Below are 17,219 nucleotides of genomic sequence, written 5' to 3' on the forward strand. Positions count from 1 at the left end.
TGAACTATACGGGACGACCGTCACGTCAAAGCACCCTGATATTCTTTTGTATCTGGTGCCAGCGGCTTAAGCTCCCTCCGGATGATGGAGAAAGGAGGTGGTAGGAATCCTGCACTTCAACCGGTCACCTTCGATTTGGATTGACGCGCCACACGTGTGCTTTCAGCTCACCCGCTCTACGCAAGCATGGACCTTCTGGATGTTATACACAACGAAGTTCTCAAGCAGACAGACGAAATCGTTTTCAACTACTTCTCGCGTGTTGTCGACTTTCGCGACTTTATTACGACTACTCGCCCCGCTGCGGATATCTGCGTCACGCTCAAATTGCGTTGCCTCTCTTTCGAGCGGCTTCCAAACTGTCGAGGGATTCGCGTTACCATGGTTGACCCCTTCGTGATAGAGCCTACGCTTTATGACCAGGGTGGCCTGACGCCATTGAATATTGGGTCAAACCTTGCGCAGGAGACTGTGTGGGATTCCAATTTGGTGTCGTATGGGATACCTAACGTCGACTTCTATCCCGGTGCGGTGTATACTCTCCGTGGCGTCCAATATGTTGGGATCTATGACAACGTGGCTAGAGGCAGTATGCACTACGAGCCCGACAACTCGGACTCCATTCGTCAGCTGGGACCACCTCTGAAAGTGTCGAATATGCACCTCTAGCATTGAAGGCGAGGAGGAATACTCTCAAGAGACCCTGGTGCTACAGCGTCAGGTCGGGATAATGTCAGCAGATTAAAAAACTGAAAGGATTTGTTTCTGCCACTGCTGCTGCAACAACAGGAGAAACCAACACTTACTGGAGCGCTGGATGACCATTCCTGACAGGTATGAGTTGTAGAGTACTTCCGTAGCGAACCTGATGCCTGATGCTGTCTGGGTTTGATGTATTTGTAGCTGGACCTTGGTACTGGGGTGGTGTAGGTTATCATGAATGTATTTGGCTGTTGATGGCCAAAAAATCGGTGTATAGTTGATGTTCAGGTGGGAAGTCGTCGATGTTTGTAGAAACGAGAGTTGGCTACATGTGGTACCTTGAAACAGTGCGTAAAAATGTGGTACCTTGAAACTGTGCGGCTGCCGTGAGGATGGTGCTGGAAGCAAGCGTACCGGAGACTGTAGGGCACATTCTGTGATGAGTCGTCAAGTACTACGTAAGGATGGGACCTACAAAGATGGTTTAGACCGATGGCTAGGTAACGTCACTTTTGTTTTGGGTGCAGGTTGTGGAGATTGGATCTACGCACTCAATGAAACAACTAAAAATGGATCTGTTTTTGACGAGAGAAGGGCATGAGCTTCTCTGGCAGGGTTCGCAACCACAGACGGTAGGGGCACCTAAGAAAACTGTGTTCCAAGCTATGACGATGTGCTAATCGAATCGATCATAACGCAGCAGCGTTCTGTAATTGGGGCATATACCGAGTATGAAGACGTTTCGCAGAACCTCTACATTTGTAGGTCTCGCAAAGAACCACCGGTAAGGTCAGGTTTTGAAGGGAAAATACAATTGTGATGATTGCAAAGCTAACGGTGCTCTTATGGACTAATTTCCGAGACAGGAAATCCCGTACTGCCACTGTGCCGCCCGTACCGACTGGCGAGAAACCTGCGGCCCTGGCTGCGAAAATCGAGTGGTATTTTCGTGTGAATAATGCTCGGATGTATATGTATACACTATGCTAACAAAGCTTCTAAGGCCAAGTTTGAATGCATTGCTGGTCATTGCTTTTCGACAATAACGTGCGGAAATCAGCGGACGCAACGAGGTGACCACGCAGCAATGGGTCTCAAACCTATCGAAGGAAAAGGGATCTCTCTCGTCAAATCTCAAAGGACGACCTCGTCGCGCAGTACGTCGGTGAGGTTTTGAGTCGGGAAATGTATGCGAATCGAGAGCCGATGCGAGAGTAACTACTAATTTTGAACTAATGGCATACAGGAAGCGCGGCGTTCACAAAACACGTACGGCATGGTTGTGACAGACAAGGAGGTCATCGACGCAAGTTACGTTGGTGGTATGGCTCGGTTCGCTAACCATATCTGCGAGCCGAACTGTAATGTTGAGCGTTGGGAGGTAGCCGGGGAAACGTGCTGTGGTTTGTTTGCTAACCGAGCAATCGAACGAGGCGAAGAGATAACGATATCTTACGGGTTCAACCTAAGTTCAGACAAAGTAAGTCAAACAACATTGGCTAAGCTTTTGGCTACCAACTACCTAACTATTTCGACTGCAGGAGAATATCAAGTGCTTGTGCGGCTCTCCTGGTGCAGAGGGTACCTTTGAGCTGGATTGCCAACAAGGATGCCTTCGAAGGAGGTCTGATGCGGTTACGCCACGAAACTTCTAAACGGATGGATACCCAAGCATGGTTGTTAGGGTAGAGCAGCTTTCGTTGAGTCCGATCCCGAGCATTGCATGTGGAAATTAGTCCCGGTTCGTGCGGCTCGTCGTTATTCAATAGCAGAATTTAAGAAAACTCAAATCTCCTTCAATGATATTGGATTGGTAACTTGGTCGTGAATATATTTCTACTTCTACGGTGCGCCACTCACAGCGCGTCGCGCGAATCCTCACAACGTTGAATGTTAGTAGGTGGATTGTTGGAGCAGGTAGAACTGTAGGCTGCTTCGTGAGTCTTTTCGTGAACCACTTTTTACTTCAACAGTGCGCCACGCGCTGCGCGTCGTGCGAAGCCTCCCAACGTTGCATTTTGCAAGTGGATTGTTGCAACAGGTAGAACTGTGAGTATGGTTATGCAAACGGCATTGCATATGGCAACCGGTAGAACTGTGAGCAGCTGCCGTGAGGATGGAACGCGAAGTAGAGGACATTTTGCGGCACTGCGGAGAAAGAAGTAATGCTATACGTTAGGGAATCATCGAATCATCAGTCCATGATTCCGTGTAGAGATACACCGACAAACAGGCAAGAAGTGAAGTGCAGCTCCATCAGGATACCTTGCTGAGTTACCCGAATGTACACGCTCACGAAGCACACCTAAGTTCTGTCGGAGCGGTGGATTCCGAATCTGTGAGGTGCCTAAAGAACTGGCTGTACTAAATCGGATGGAGGCAAGATTGGTCGGATTGGGGATCTCGTTTACTACGTGTGTGAATCTCTACCGTGGCGGCCAAGAATTCACTCGAGGCAATGCTATAAATTATTGGAATGACCCTGGAGCAAGCGTAAGAGAACTACCGAGGCCGTTGAGGGAATGTGGAGTTGTTTTTCTCGCGTCCAAGTTGGACAAAACCACAAAGTATTTTCGCGTCCGGCCTGCATTGGTGCGGAGCGCGTTGAAGTGGCTGATTGCTAACAACGATCTCTACAAAGACGTCTCGATTTCGGAGGAAAATCTCCGTGGGCTAAAAGAAGTAGATACCACACAAGACATACCAACGATATCTGTAACAGATGAGGAAGTACAGGAGCTAAGAGGTCACACTCAGCAGGTCAACAGCGAGAATCGTGATTATCCCGTCACTAGTAGTGAGCATGATTCGCCGACTTTACCAGATTGTGTGACGGACGAACTCCAGGATCCGGCGCTCGACCCCACCCGCAGCACGGAAGATTGTGCAACATGCACTACCCAGTACGATGACGCGAGCGTGTTTGCTCAATCTCAATTGGCGAGCTCAAATGGAGATGATGAAAGAAGTGACGTACTTGACAATCTAGCTTAATCGTTTGAACTTGAAGGCAGCCTTGGCAATAAAGAGAGCGAACTAGAACAGCTGATGAGAGCGGCAGGTGTAAATGCATCGGATCCTGCTATTCCTATTGGTGAGCTGCGACGTCAAGAACATCCGCTAGATGAATACGGGACGGAGCATTTAATGTTGTGTTGCTTCCCTACGTTGTTTCCGGATGGAAAAGGAGGATATCACGCGGTTAATGATAATTAAGGTAGAATGCACGAGTACAGCTTAGCCGACTTCTGCGCACACCTTATGAGGTGGCATCACAGACGTTTTGTAATTCACGGGAATTTCAAGTTTTTCTGCATGAATTTGATTCAGAGAAGACAAATCGATGGCCTGGTGAGACCAGACCGTGTTACGGACAGCCGTGTCGCGGCAGTAGAAACTGCAGGGTGTGGGCGTGATCAAAGTCCCAGAAGAGATTGCGGACATCCGTCTAACGAAAAAGAAGAACTCACTGCTACAATCCAGGTGTTAGATTCGTTAAAGCCATTTTTTTCGGGTAGTACGGGGTAGTGGGTTGTACTGGTCCAACGCCCGCGACGATTTAATGGCCATGATTGGGAACTGTGTGCTACCAACAAGGTGGCCTACTTTCTTTTTAACCTTGAGCGCCGCTGACTCTATTTGGCCGGACTTCGCTCGAGCATGTAACCCCGCCCTGACGCTAGCAGGATGCAGGCAACTTTCTTTTGAAGAGCGAAGAAAATACTTGAATCAAAACCCCGACATCAGTGCGAGGCATTGTAATCGGCGCTCCAGACGTTTTTTGTATACTATTTTGAACGGTAAAGCACAACCACTAGGCAAGATCATTGATCATTTCTGGAGAGTTGAGTTTCAGCTGCGTGGTTCACCCCACGTTCATTGCCTACTCTGGATCGAAGATGCCCCAGATGTGCTAAAGCTGTCAGAAATCGATGAAGGACGAGCGGAGCTTGCCGCATTTGTTGATAAACATATATCGGTTTTGTCGAAAACACTAGAAGAATTAGATAGCTGTTCGTGTACTACATGCGGCGTGCATCGCACCGGTAAGGTGGATATCTTGGCATTGAGACCCCCAGCAATTGGAACCGTCGAATGGGAATGTGATCTTTCCAGGCTCGTACAGCGCGTACGACAGCATGGGTGCTTTGCAAACTCATCGTGTAGGATGAAGAGCTCCAATTGTCGCTTTGGATTCCCTAAAAATCTGCAAGAGAATACGATCATTGAAACAAATGTTGGTGCGGATGGAACCCGATCATTAAAGGTACATTTAAGACGTGAGGTGTCCACGATCAACAATTATTCACCGCATTTACTATCTTGTTGGCGTGCTAATACGGATCTACAATTGATCAGAAATTCATATGGAGCCACAGAGTACGCGGGGGCTTACATTAGCTAAGCAGAGCCTGATACGCTACGCTTTCGAGCGTAATTGCTAGAGCGATCCAGCGGTGTGACCCAAACCAGTCGTATCACTCGGTTCTGAAACGCGTAGCAAATTCTACGCTGTCTGCGGGGAAAGTTGGTGCTCCCGAGGCGATCTACATCCTACTAAGAACGCTTCCTATGCATAGTAATTCGCGGTCGGTCGTAAAAGTGAAAGTCCTGCGCCGAGCCGCAGGGAGTAGAGGATCGCATTGCACTGAACCAATTTAACTCGAATTCAATTAGAATCTAGCCCATCGAGCGAGCATACATGAACCGGCCAGCTGATACTTTATTCGAGTCGATGAGCTTCGCAACATTCGTTGAGGAATATGAAGCGATACCTGAGATAGTCAAAAAGCAAAAAACGTGGTGATATCTGGAAAACGGGTGGACGGGGAAGGGGGGATAGCACGCCGAAACAAGGCGGTGGTGGTGCAGAAGTCCCCGTGGATGCACCCGGTTTCGGGGAACGCAAATTTTTGTTTTTCGGAAGTGTTTCTGTATGTTCCCTGGAGATCATTGGAAGACTTGCCACAGACTGATGAGCAGTGTATCAAACGCCTTTTTGAAGTACAAGAAGAGAATTTGCATGAAGCGTTTCGGCAAGAGTCCAATGCTAAGCTGGCCCGGCAACACAAGCTAGATCTACTCAGAAATTCCCGCGATTCATGTAGTATTTCTTCTTTCCCTGCTTCTGAATACGTTTTTTATTGACAACCCATGTGTAGGCGATGAACATTCTCAAGAAGAGCCAACGGATGAAGTCGCTTCGGGAAACCTCAATGGCGTTGACTTAAAACCTAGGCATACCTACTCGGCGGAAGTCATGAGCAAAGCTCGTGGTTTTATAAATGTGTGTTTAAAGCCGTGGTCGAAAGAGAAACAAGACCAGCGTACACTAGGAAACGTATACCAGGAAAATATCGCATTATCGCTATCCGATAAATGACTGTGAGGAAACTAGTAGAGAAACAGTACGGAAACAATGGCCGAATCGCAGTGGGTGCCGTTTGCCCTTGCAATGGAGTAGTCTCGAAAACGGTTTAAATGTTCGCTGGAAAAGTCGGGTTGCGAACCACTCCAGATGATAATAAATGGCGAAGGCGGGTCCTGAAAGATCTGGTTGATCCGGCACATAGTGAAAGACGTGCATAACGTCTTCGGTGAGCATGGTTCGACGCGACGAACATCAAAACGCGTTCTACTACTTGCTCACCAAGGGACAGCAGCGTTTAACATCAAGGGGAAGACGCTATGTTCGGCCCTTGGGTTTTCCTCTTTTTCTATGTCTGCATTCTCTGTACCATATAATTCCGTGACAGAAACCAAAACTGGTCCGACTAAGCTGAAAAACATGCAGCAGCAATTCAAGGACGTGCACCTCGTCATTATTGACGAGTTCAGCATGGTTTCGTGTGGGATGCTGTACTGGATAGATAGGCGGATGCGAGAAATCTGGCCGAGTCACTCGGATGAGTTATTCGGAGGTAGAGACGTTTATTTTACAGGCGATGCAGCTCAGTTAGACCCTGTAGTACCGCGCTCGCTTTCAACACCAGTAGTTAAAATGTTAAATGTGGTTCAAAGACGCGGAAGGGAGATCTGGCTTAGTATGCAGACTGTGTGTACCTTAACGAGCCAAAATAGAGGCAAACTTGATCCAGAGTGGTTTAGTGCTCTTCGTAGATTGAAGCAGAAGGTACCTACACAAGCTGATATAGATCTCTTCAACACGCGCTGTTTAGCAATGATAGATGAACCTACATGGACGGACAATGCAAAGCATGTAGCGTACAAAAATGTAGACGTAGCTACCGCCAACGAGAAGAGTATTAGCTCCGCCAGATCACCGATCGTGAACATTACTTCACAGCATTTTGTTCAGCAGAAAAGGATGGCAATTAAAAGAGATATTCCAGCGGGGACGGTACGCGCGCTCGTGAAGGATGCACAACAAACCAACCCAGACCGTGATAGAGTAGTGACTAACAAGCTAAACCTTTGCATTGGTGCCCCCGTCGCGCTCACATACAACATGGCCCAGTCGGCTGGACTGTGTAATGGTACAAATGCCGTAGTGTACGACTTTATGTTTGTGCGAGGTAGTGAATTACCTATTGTTCTCGTGCAAATTACCGACGTGTACTTAGGACCATCGCTGCTGGACGATATACCGAACATTGTGCCAATAAACCCTAAAGACGTATCGTGGGGAAAGGAATCAAGCGATCTCCGTGTAGTACGAAGAGGCATCCCGCTTAGGCTTACCTACGCAATGACCGTGCATAAAGTCCAAGGTCTTACTTGTAAGTATGTCGTATTTCACTCGAATTCGATTCCTAGCATACCTTGCACTTACTCTCACGGGTCAGACATCGGTCCTCCATCGTACTCACTCACCGATTAACATTAGATAAACTTACCGGTTCTCCTGCGAAAGTAAAGGAATTTCAGCGCGAAGAAGATCGTGTTTCAAACGCTGTAGCCCGAATTACACAGTCAGCAGTGCCGGCAGTACTCAACATGAAAGCCATTGCTATAGTGCACAACAGAACTATCAAGTCATTGTAATGAGGAAGTCGCAGCCATCTTAAAAGCAAACAACTAGCTAATACATTCGTAGTTGATGCTTAGAGCAAACTAATCAGAAGCCATAACATTCAAGCGTGTATATCACGGATTACAGCTTGCCTGCCTGGAAGCTATACCTTCAACGAGGGCCCCTGTGCTTCATCTACGTGATTTTATTCACCAGTAGAACTTTTGCGGTGCAAGCAAGATGACGGCCTCGTGCCAACGTTAGGGCTCAACACAGATGGAGAGCCATGGGCACACTCCTTCGGTGTTGCTGCCGTCGCAATGGTCTGGTCTCGAGTACCGCTATCCTCGTCAGTGTGGCCATATTCCACCTGAGGCGCAACACAGGAGATGTAAGACGCTGGAACCGCTGTTGGCTGCGCGCGCGCAGGGGGGGGGGGGGGGGGGGGGGGGGCTGCCTGAACTACAATGTAGACGGATGGAGAAGATGCGGCAGCTACGCAAATGTGAATGGGCGGAAGGTCTTGCGCATGCGTGTAATTCACTTGACCAGACACATGGGGAAGCGTGTGTACAGCGCTCGCCGGTGGTGGCGTCGTGTGGCAGCCTCCCTCAACCGGTGGATCCTACGGCGCCGATTCTGTCGCGTTGGTTGCAACGTCTGTGTTATCATGCGCGCTGCAATCCCGTGCATGTTCTAGACGTGTAGGTCGTTCTGCGTTCCCAGCATCACCGCTGCGTGAGATTGGAGCCCCGAGCATAGTCCCGCGATCCTCTTCTATATTAGTAGAATCACGAATCTTTTGTCGTTTGGAACTTGCCTTCCTTGATTTGCTTGATTTTTGGTAGCGCGCGCGCTGCATCGCATTCTGGTGGTCGCGGTGGATAGCGCAAAGCCAGTGCCGCTGACCATTCGCCTTAAGCGCTCTCTCGTTGCCACATTTCCCGGGATACTGACATTGTAGCGAACTGAGGTCTTCCGCCGAGCGCTTCTCAAAATTGGTGCTTTTCTTCGCCATGAGATGACCCTCACACGTAGCGGCGACGATGATGAGCTCTTGTAGGAATAGCGGCGCAGCAGCAATGCTACAGCAACACAAGGCAACGCACAGTATAAGTATGACGGACAGCAGCTCGCCCTACGTGCACGTCTTACCTCGTGGGGTTGGAGACTGTTCTCGACTAGATTGCAAATGAAGTTCAACTTTCTAACTACAATATGTATGATATTTGGGGGGCGTTGCCAAAAATATTCCGAAAGCGAATAGTTGTGGTATTGCCCCCTTAGCAACCGAGGCGATGATTCGCCGTGAGTATGCTGCCATACTTGTTTTACCATAGTCACGATTCGGGATCTCACGGAAGCGCTCTAATAGTCGATTTTATCTTATAACCGGCGCCACTATAACCGGTGGTCTCTGTACACCAAAGATCTTGGCCATCAAAAACAGCATCAGCTGTTGGCTTTGGGCATCGCGGGCACCTTGACTACGGGCCAGTTCTAGTTGAAACTGGCGTTCGCGAGCCTCGCGCGCCGCTTCCCGCTCTTGGCATTCACGGCGAGCCTCAGCATATCGAGCAGCTTGACGCTTCTTCATCATCACAATTACTCCGAGCAAATTTGATTCCACCCCGGCGTTTCCGCGCAAAGTATCTGAATCCACCTTATCAATCATTTGTCAAGACAAATACGCCGATGAGCTGTTTGGCTCAGCAAGGTGGTCGAAGTGATGCCCGAGTCACTCACTGTTGATATTCTGGTAGAAAGTTGCGCCAACTGCGTCGGCGTTAGGCCGGCCCTAGCACTTACGGATAGAGCCGCGGTCGTGGACGTTGCGACCCGCCTAGAGGTGGGCCGCGGTATTGACGGTGGGCTGGGTCCCTCCGCAACAGCAACCCGCTGGGGAGTTGGTGCATCTTCATCATGCACACTATCGGTCACTGGAGCGCCACCAGCGCCGTCCGGCTCGCTGGAAAAGGCTTCAAATCCGTGGTCAGCGTCGCCAAAACCGTTACTGTATGGCTCCCCTTCTGGTTCCAGATCTACTTCTTCTGAATCGCCGTCGATCAGTGAGCTAACTGCACAGCGGGCCTCGATTCTCCCGAAGGCTATCTTAGCACGCTTAATCTCGGAAGGTTAGTCTGGGTCCCCTGTAGGCTTTCACTTGTTCTTCAAGGACATGAACTTGCGTCTAAGGCTCTCTCCATCCCGCTCAGGCCATTCAGAAGGTAGATGAGCGTTGTAGGAGGACGCAATGTTCGCCCATTGCTCTGATCCGAAAGGGAGACTCGATTCGACTAGGGCTAGCATACCTATTGAGGAACGTTAGATTTATACATACAAAGCCAGTATGGTCAAAATGAACGTGCAATCTATTTCGGCGGCACGGAAGTTCTTCCGTTTTGTCTTTTTCCCGGTGTTAGCCATGACTAATGAGTGTTGAGCGTATTGTCGAAGTTATTGGTGGGACGCTGGCTGAAAAGTGGCGTCTGCACAGAGTACTACATGACAGGGACCATCGTCCTCAAGTGTTGAGCGGCAGGGGGGGGGGGGGGGGGGGGGGGCAAAATGTAAAATATGCAACCACAGTCCTAAGAACTGGTGATAGGTGTGAATTTAGCATTTGTATTAGCATAAGTTTGCTCAGACGTGAAAGTCGTCTCACCATCGTTTGTGTCACCTTTGTGCGACGTATGTGTCATCACTTGTACTTCACATGTCCCAAGACGCATGTGAGGCTTGAGTGATTTTTGGATTTCACCCATTTTTGGACAGTCGCACGCCTGGTCCGTGCGCTCAGATACAAGCTGCAATTAAGATAAAAAAAATCTTCTGATTACTCATTAGGCGCATGTCCTCAGTTTTGAAGCTACCAGTTCAAAAGATAACCGGACACATCCTTTCTGTGGCTTTGAGTATAGCAGAGGCACCCACGTTCTTCTTCAGCATTGTTGTTTTTGCCATCGACAACGCGAGTCCTCTACCCCCCCCCCCCTCGTAGTCCTTTACCCACCCAAACCGCTTCTGCTTTCCAAGTTCTCCGTCTTCATTTTTCCCGCGCCCCCGTCCCTCTTCTCCAGCGTTCTTCTATGCTGCAAGGGAGTGGGTATAACCAATGCTGACGGGACGCTCTGGCGGACTCTGACAGAAGATTTGAGGATGTGTCTGTATCCCCAGCCGAAAGTGACGATTTTGAAGAGACCCTTACACGACGGCATCGAAGCACAATGTTGCGAGCTCGTCTTCGCAAGACCGAGATACTGGAGTCCAAGAAAGAGCACGATGCGGTTGATACAAGAATTCATTCGTCTTCCAGCGACAACCGCAGGAATGATGATGACGATGTTCATCAGAGCGATGAGGATGTGGAAACGAAGAATGCATGTCTGGTGATAAAAGTGAGGAAGCGATCCCTGCGACTCAATCAACGGTGCTGAAAGCATCTGTGACCATGGTTCATCCTGTCAAATCCATCACAATGCAAGAAGCAAGACGAGTTCTAGATGGCCTTCACAACGCCCGATTTGCAGTGGTGAACAACAATAAATATTCGTCGACTTTGAAGTATACTTCCCGTATTGCTTGCACAGCTGAATCTCGCATTCAGAAGATTGCTGAAGTGGATTTTTTTTCGCGAAGTGGTATGCACACTTTGATTCCAGCAGCAGCAGACGTTAGTTCGCCCTGTTGCCCGTACCATGATTGGACAGTATGGACACGGTTTTGTATTTTGAGAATTTCCGACGAATCTAGGCTTGCAGCGACCCTCGCTGGGGTGTTAGTGGTTTTGCGATGGCCTTGGATTGAACACGATCTACTTGGGAAGCAGGGCCTATCTGAAGCGTTCGTATCATTACAGTAAACGTCGCGGGTCGTTGACATGACCGAAAAGACACTCAGGCAGGAAGTCGTTCTGCTACTGCTAATTTTCGCAAACATTAGATTAAGTCGCTTACTCTTGATTGAAGTGATCGAGAGTGGACAAGTGTTGGGAGCTACAAGTGGCACATACGAACTCCACGTTTGTGGATGGACCCTGATTTCATTTGACACCTTCGGACTTCGATACACGGAAACCCACAAGTATCAGCAGAAGTTTTATCCGATGTCGTTCATATGTATTGTCCGCACGGAGACCGCTTTTGCGTACTTGCGACTCTTTACGGTCACTAAAGAGCGTTGCGAAGAGTTTTTGTTTTTGTGGAACGGTAAGTCTTCACTATGGCTCGATGGATCACTCAACATTAATTGCCAACGCGTTTTGCGAGATCTGGTCTGGCATTAACTCATGAACAGCCGGTCCCACCTTCACCGTAAAGCACGTGAAAATAAATGTTTGCTCATCAATACCGAACGCTACACCGACATTATCTGTAACGTGGTTACACACACAAGTGACAACAGTCACTTGTGCATGACAACGGTCACAAGTGACAACTGTCACTTGTGCATGACAATTGTCACTTATGGTTTAACAGATATCTATCTGTTAAAGGTTTTAGATACTTCCTCACATTGGTGTAAGGCACACCAATAGATACATTGAAGTGGGCCACTACAATGAGTGGTTTACACATACCCAAAGATCCTATTGGTAGAAAGCAGCATCTTTCTACCAATTTAGAGACGTGCATATTGGCGGGGCTCTGACAGCCAGCCGCTGTCAACCCCTTTCATAGATGATAAACAGTTTTAGCAGATTTAAGAGGAAGGTCAATTTACAAACAATACCGTTCTCATTTTACCTAATCTAAGTCACTTGGAGTCTTTATTTGATTTATATTATACTTGTGGACTCAAGTATAATTATTTCAAATTATTAATAAACTCCTACGCTTCCTCATACACGTGGCGCGACGTGTAAGCTAAAGTAGTGAGCCAAAGTAGGCCCACTACATTATCATGCCACAACTGAACTATTTATGTGAATCAAGACCGAAGGAGCAGTTTGAGGCATTGTCAGAACTTATCACAGGGAACTGGACGACCCTCGGTGAGCTGCAGTACGCCCAGTGGTTAGAGGGTGGGTATCTCACATAGCGTTGGGATTTGTAGTTGGCTGCACCAAGCGATACTCCTGGTGTTGTCTCAAACCAAAACCCAATCGAATCGCACCATCGAACGATAAAGGCCACAGCACTATTTCACCTCCGAGCAACAACAGGGCATGTTCTGGCTGGAATACTGCCGAAAATACTAGTGGAATGCGCATGTGACATCAGATTAGAGTCCATTCGGTATTTTTCGCCTGGACCAGTGACTGCAGAGCTTCTTGTTCAAGCCGAGCAACTTTATATTGAAGGCAACTATTACCCAGCACACAAGCGAGACACTCGTAATGCTATTACCAGTATTACTGAGTACTATTTCAACGCAGACTACTACGTTGTTCGTGACGACAACCTAAATGGTCTAAGGATTGACGCTCCTGTGGTAGAGCGGCCTCCAAAGTGAATGCGGACCACCGTGTGGCAACGGAACGTTGGCCCAGGAGATGAGAGAAGGTGACCGCCATCCAAGACGAAGGTCGCCGGATGATCGGGCACCGGTCTCTGACACCTCGATCCAGCGACTCAGGATCGGGGTCCTGATCTAGGGCTCAGTTCCAGCACTCCGATTCAACACCCCGATCCAGGGTCTCGATCCACCACCCCGATCCAGCCGGCTCAAGATCGGGAAAAACTCAATCTAGGACCACCCCTTTCCAGGAATCGTAAATCAAGTTGAAGGTAGGAGGCACGACAGGCGTAGGGATAGGCATGGAACCGAAGCTTAGCAAGCTTCAAGGTAGTCAGTCGACAGCATAGGATAGAATAAGGCTCAGTCCCGAATTTTATTTGTAGCACGCAACCGGATTTCCTTCCCTTGTGTCTCGAGGACCACCGAGCGCCGGCAGAGCCGCAAAGAAAACCCGGCTTCCCGGCGTTTGGTGGATTCGGGCACTCACACCACTCAGACCTATGCCCAATAGGAGGGACACATGAAATGATACCGTTGCAAGCGCACCACGATAACCGCGCGCCCAGCGAAGAAACGTGCTGGTACGATAATCGCCGCACACCACACCGCGCTGGGGATATACTGACGCAAGCCCAAGGAAACGCCGGTCACGATAACCGCCACACGCCCTACGAACGTAACGTCAACAAGGAACACTTTTGGTGTTTCAGCTTGATTGCGTGTCCCAAGTCGCCGCCTGAGGTGCGCTACTCAAAAACCAGTGAAAATGCCCGACGCGACTGCTATTCGGACGCGGTGGTTATTTCGTGATGACCACTTTACGCAAAACTGCGAAAGCGCTGCTCCACACTTCCCACAGGTCTTGCACCGGTAGTAGCCCGTGGGTCTCCCTGCTCGTTTAAGCAGGGCTTGATGTAGAAGCAGGATATTTGATTGAGCGTGAAGGCGGACTTATTAGGTCAGCCATCGTGTAGGCGAGAGGTGTCCGGGGATGATTCAGGACTGGGTGCTTATTGAAAAGTAGGGTACGGCTTTCAAATCTCTCAGCGAATATCCATACGGGTGGCAACAAGGGGCTCGGTAAGTTGGCTGGTGCAGCAATAGATTTCCAAACTTTAGAATTGGTCGACATTAAATTTCAGAATTAAATAGTATCAAATCGAAAATAAAGTATTTGTACGAAAATACACAAATACTTTTGGTTATATTTATTTTTGAGAGTGACTAAAGATACCATCTAGATATCCGGTCTGGCGCACATCTATATTCAAGGGGAAGGTGACTCAAATCAGGGTGTGCTATCCCAACCGGATGTCTGGATAAATAACGCTCTGAATAAAAAACGTTACTCCGCGATTGTTGGCTGCCGTCCATTCAAAAATCCCCCTCCGTTGAACAAGCGCTGCCAGGATGGGTCGAGAAAAGCGTCGAGCCCGCGATGAATCCGACGAATCCGCCTCCTCCGACGCGGAGCATGTCCGTGAGGCTGAGCGTTCGGATACCTCCGATCTTGAGACAGTCTTCCTGTCCACGCCGAGCCTGCTACACAAATTTTCGACACCCCCCAGGAGTTCGAAGCGTTTTTTGCTGATTTCTGCCGACGAACACACCAGGTGCACTCGCCTATCGCTTTTTGCTTGCTATAACGATCTAACCCCCGTCTGTCGTAGAACTTCTACAAGCGCACATCAACTACTCGACAGCAGCGGAACAGGCAAATACAAGCTACGTACGCCAAGAGCGGCAACGATCCCCTCGATTCTGATCTTTTGCGGAACCCGGCGTTCCCGCTTTACCTGACTTGATATCTGTGCACCCACGCTGGAGAGCCGAGAAATCGTGGTGGTGGTAAACGACCTCGACGTAATGTTCGCCCACTGGGCTGCAAAGCCAAGGTACACGCATTTTGCATTATAATTTTCATTTTGACGGTACTAACGTTACGATTTGATCAGCTTCATATACTGCAGCGCCGCGAAGGCGACCGCTACTTCCTGGTTGTATCACAGCATCACTCGGAACACAACCACCGCGTCGGAAAAGCCGAGTACGAGCAGATGCCTCGGAACCGCATGCGGCTGAGCAGCAGCGAGTTGACGGATGTGAATGCGTTGCGGCGGATCGGGGTGACAAGGAAGAAGATATTGAAGTACATCAGGGAAAACACGGATTCAGAGCCGTGCATGGTGGACGTTCACAATCTCCTAGCGAAGTTGAAACGGGAGGAGGGGGCTGGAACGACGGTTTCGGAGCGTTTAGCTGAAACTTTGAATCGTTTTTGCGAGGAGGAAAAGTATGGTGTCGCCCACGTCGACATCGACCGAGTTGGCAAGGAGGTAAGGCGAGGCTGGAGTTCACATTTTTGAGAAATCTGTTAACGCAGAAGCTATATTGTTGCGTAGGTGATTGCACGGTGTATCGTATTGCAAACATCCCATATGCGGTCACTGTTTTCAAGTTTTCCTGAAACGATTCTTGTGGACGCTGCGCATGGGACGAACGCGGAGCGGTACCGACTGTTCTCTTTCATGGTCCATGATTCTTTTGGCCATGGTCAGCATGACCAGGTAAGCCCCTCAAGCTCTACGCCCGACGCAATACTAGACGCGCTCTGTCTTTAGTTCAACCTGTCGGCTAGAACTTAAATTATGGTAGTTTGTATCAGATTGTATCGGATTGTAAATGAGATTGTAGCAGATTGTATTGGTTTGTACTAAATTGTTTCCTAACTTTATTCCATGTTCTGCTATCAGCATGCCCTCCTCACAGATGAACAATCTGAAACGCTACGGCATACTATCCGCCGGTTCAAGCGATGCAATCCACGATGGACAGAAATCCAGTGCGTCATTGTTGACAAAGATTTTACTGAAATTGACGTTTTCAAGTCCGAACTACCGCAAGCAAGAGTGCTGTTATGCAAATTTCATGCCGTCAAGTATATCCAGGAACGAATTGCTAAGGCAGCGTACGGACTCTCCGCTATTCAAAGGAATCGACTCAAGCCTGTGGTTTAGTCTTATCGTGAAAGCGAAAACCGAAGCAGAATATGACGAGTGCTTTCGCTTCATGCGCCAAGATTTGGGGTTCCTGACACTGACGTTGCTGAAAGCAATACAAGTGAAAACGTTGGTGCTCCTCTATTCTGGACTTACTTTGTGGAGAATTGACACGAATGCCGAGAGATGTGGTGCTCATATTTACGCGACAACGCAGTCCATCTCGGCAACAATACCAATAACAGGTTGGAATCATCCTGGCAAAAGATCAAGACGATAGTTGATCAGAATGTGGATATTGATTAGTCTGTTACAAGTCTAATCTGGTGGGCTAAGGTTAAACAAAAGGTCTTCACTGCGGTGGTGGCCAGGGTTGGACAAGTCTTTGACCCTGTCCACCATACGAGTGTGGAGTTGACACGGCTGGCACAGATGGTAAGCCGCTATGCGTTTGATATCATAAAGGAGCAATATGACATCGCGACGAAGGCAGATACGTATTACGATATTCGTGATGAGGGAAACGAAGTGTACGTGGTTGCTAGCGCCTCTACCACCTGCAAAGTAGACACGTCGGTGTGGACCTCCTATTGCATGCTAGGAATAACACAGAAGCTACCATGTCGACACCTACTGTACCTACGAAAGCGCATGAATATTCCTGCCCTAATTCCGTTTGGTTATCTTGATGATCGCTGAAGATTTTAACTCCGCAGCGATGTTAGACCGATTTCTCGTCAGCGACTACGAAGTTAGTGGACACTCAGAAAGTAATTTTGTTCGATTACGGGCGCCACGAGAGCCTACTCAGAAATACAACGATTCTCTTCTGCAGGCTAAGAGAATAGCAGAAGCGGTATGTCAGTATGGAGGACGTCAATATGAACAAGGTCGAAGAATTTTAGATGCAATTACGAGCGTATTTGCGGAGGGTAGGTTGGACGACCTCGATGCCGTTGTTGCACGACTTCGCGAACCAAGAGATTTTTGTGAAGACAGGAGTGTGGTTGACTTGGATGGGCCCCAAGAACAACAGAATGACTCGAGCCGAGACACGAGCGGTAGCGTTGTGCGTAGTGATGAAC

The 17,219-nt window shown here is 48.7% G+C and overlaps 1 protein-coding gene across 3 annotated transcripts; it reads left to right on the forward strand.

Moving 5' to 3' along the window:
* Positions 1-81: 81 nt before the first annotated feature.
* On the forward strand, positions 82-2,357 carry IUM83_08600 (the record flags this gene model as incomplete). 3 transcript variants are annotated; one of them, XM_067932984.1, is made up of 13 exons in its annotated part: positions 82-100; positions 167-201; positions 678-721; positions 790-834; positions 904-926; positions 1,147-1,160; positions 1,230-1,334; positions 1,403-1,486; positions 1,569-1,643; positions 1,706-1,867; positions 1,949-2,024; positions 2,124-2,182; positions 2,244-2,357. In XM_067932984.1, 13 exons carry the CDS (start codon positions 82-84, stop codon positions 2,355-2,357), a joined length of 855 nt encoding a protein of 284 aa, XP_067794239.1. The 3 variants fall into 3 exon arrangements, with proteins under 3 accessions (XP_067794239.1, XP_067794238.1, XP_067794240.1); XM_067932983.1 differs by having other exon boundaries at positions 1,763-1,867; XM_067932985.1 differs by having other exon boundaries at positions 1,406-1,486; positions 1,763-1,867.
* Positions 2,358-17,219: the final 14,862 nt, after the last annotated feature.

This window comes from Phytophthora cinnamomi, assembly GCF_018691715.1.
Source record: "Phytophthora cinnamomi strain GKB4 chromosome Unknown Contig26, whole genome shotgun sequence".
Taxonomy (NCBI): domain Eukaryota; phylum Oomycota; class Peronosporomycetes; order Peronosporales; family Peronosporaceae; genus Phytophthora; species Phytophthora cinnamomi.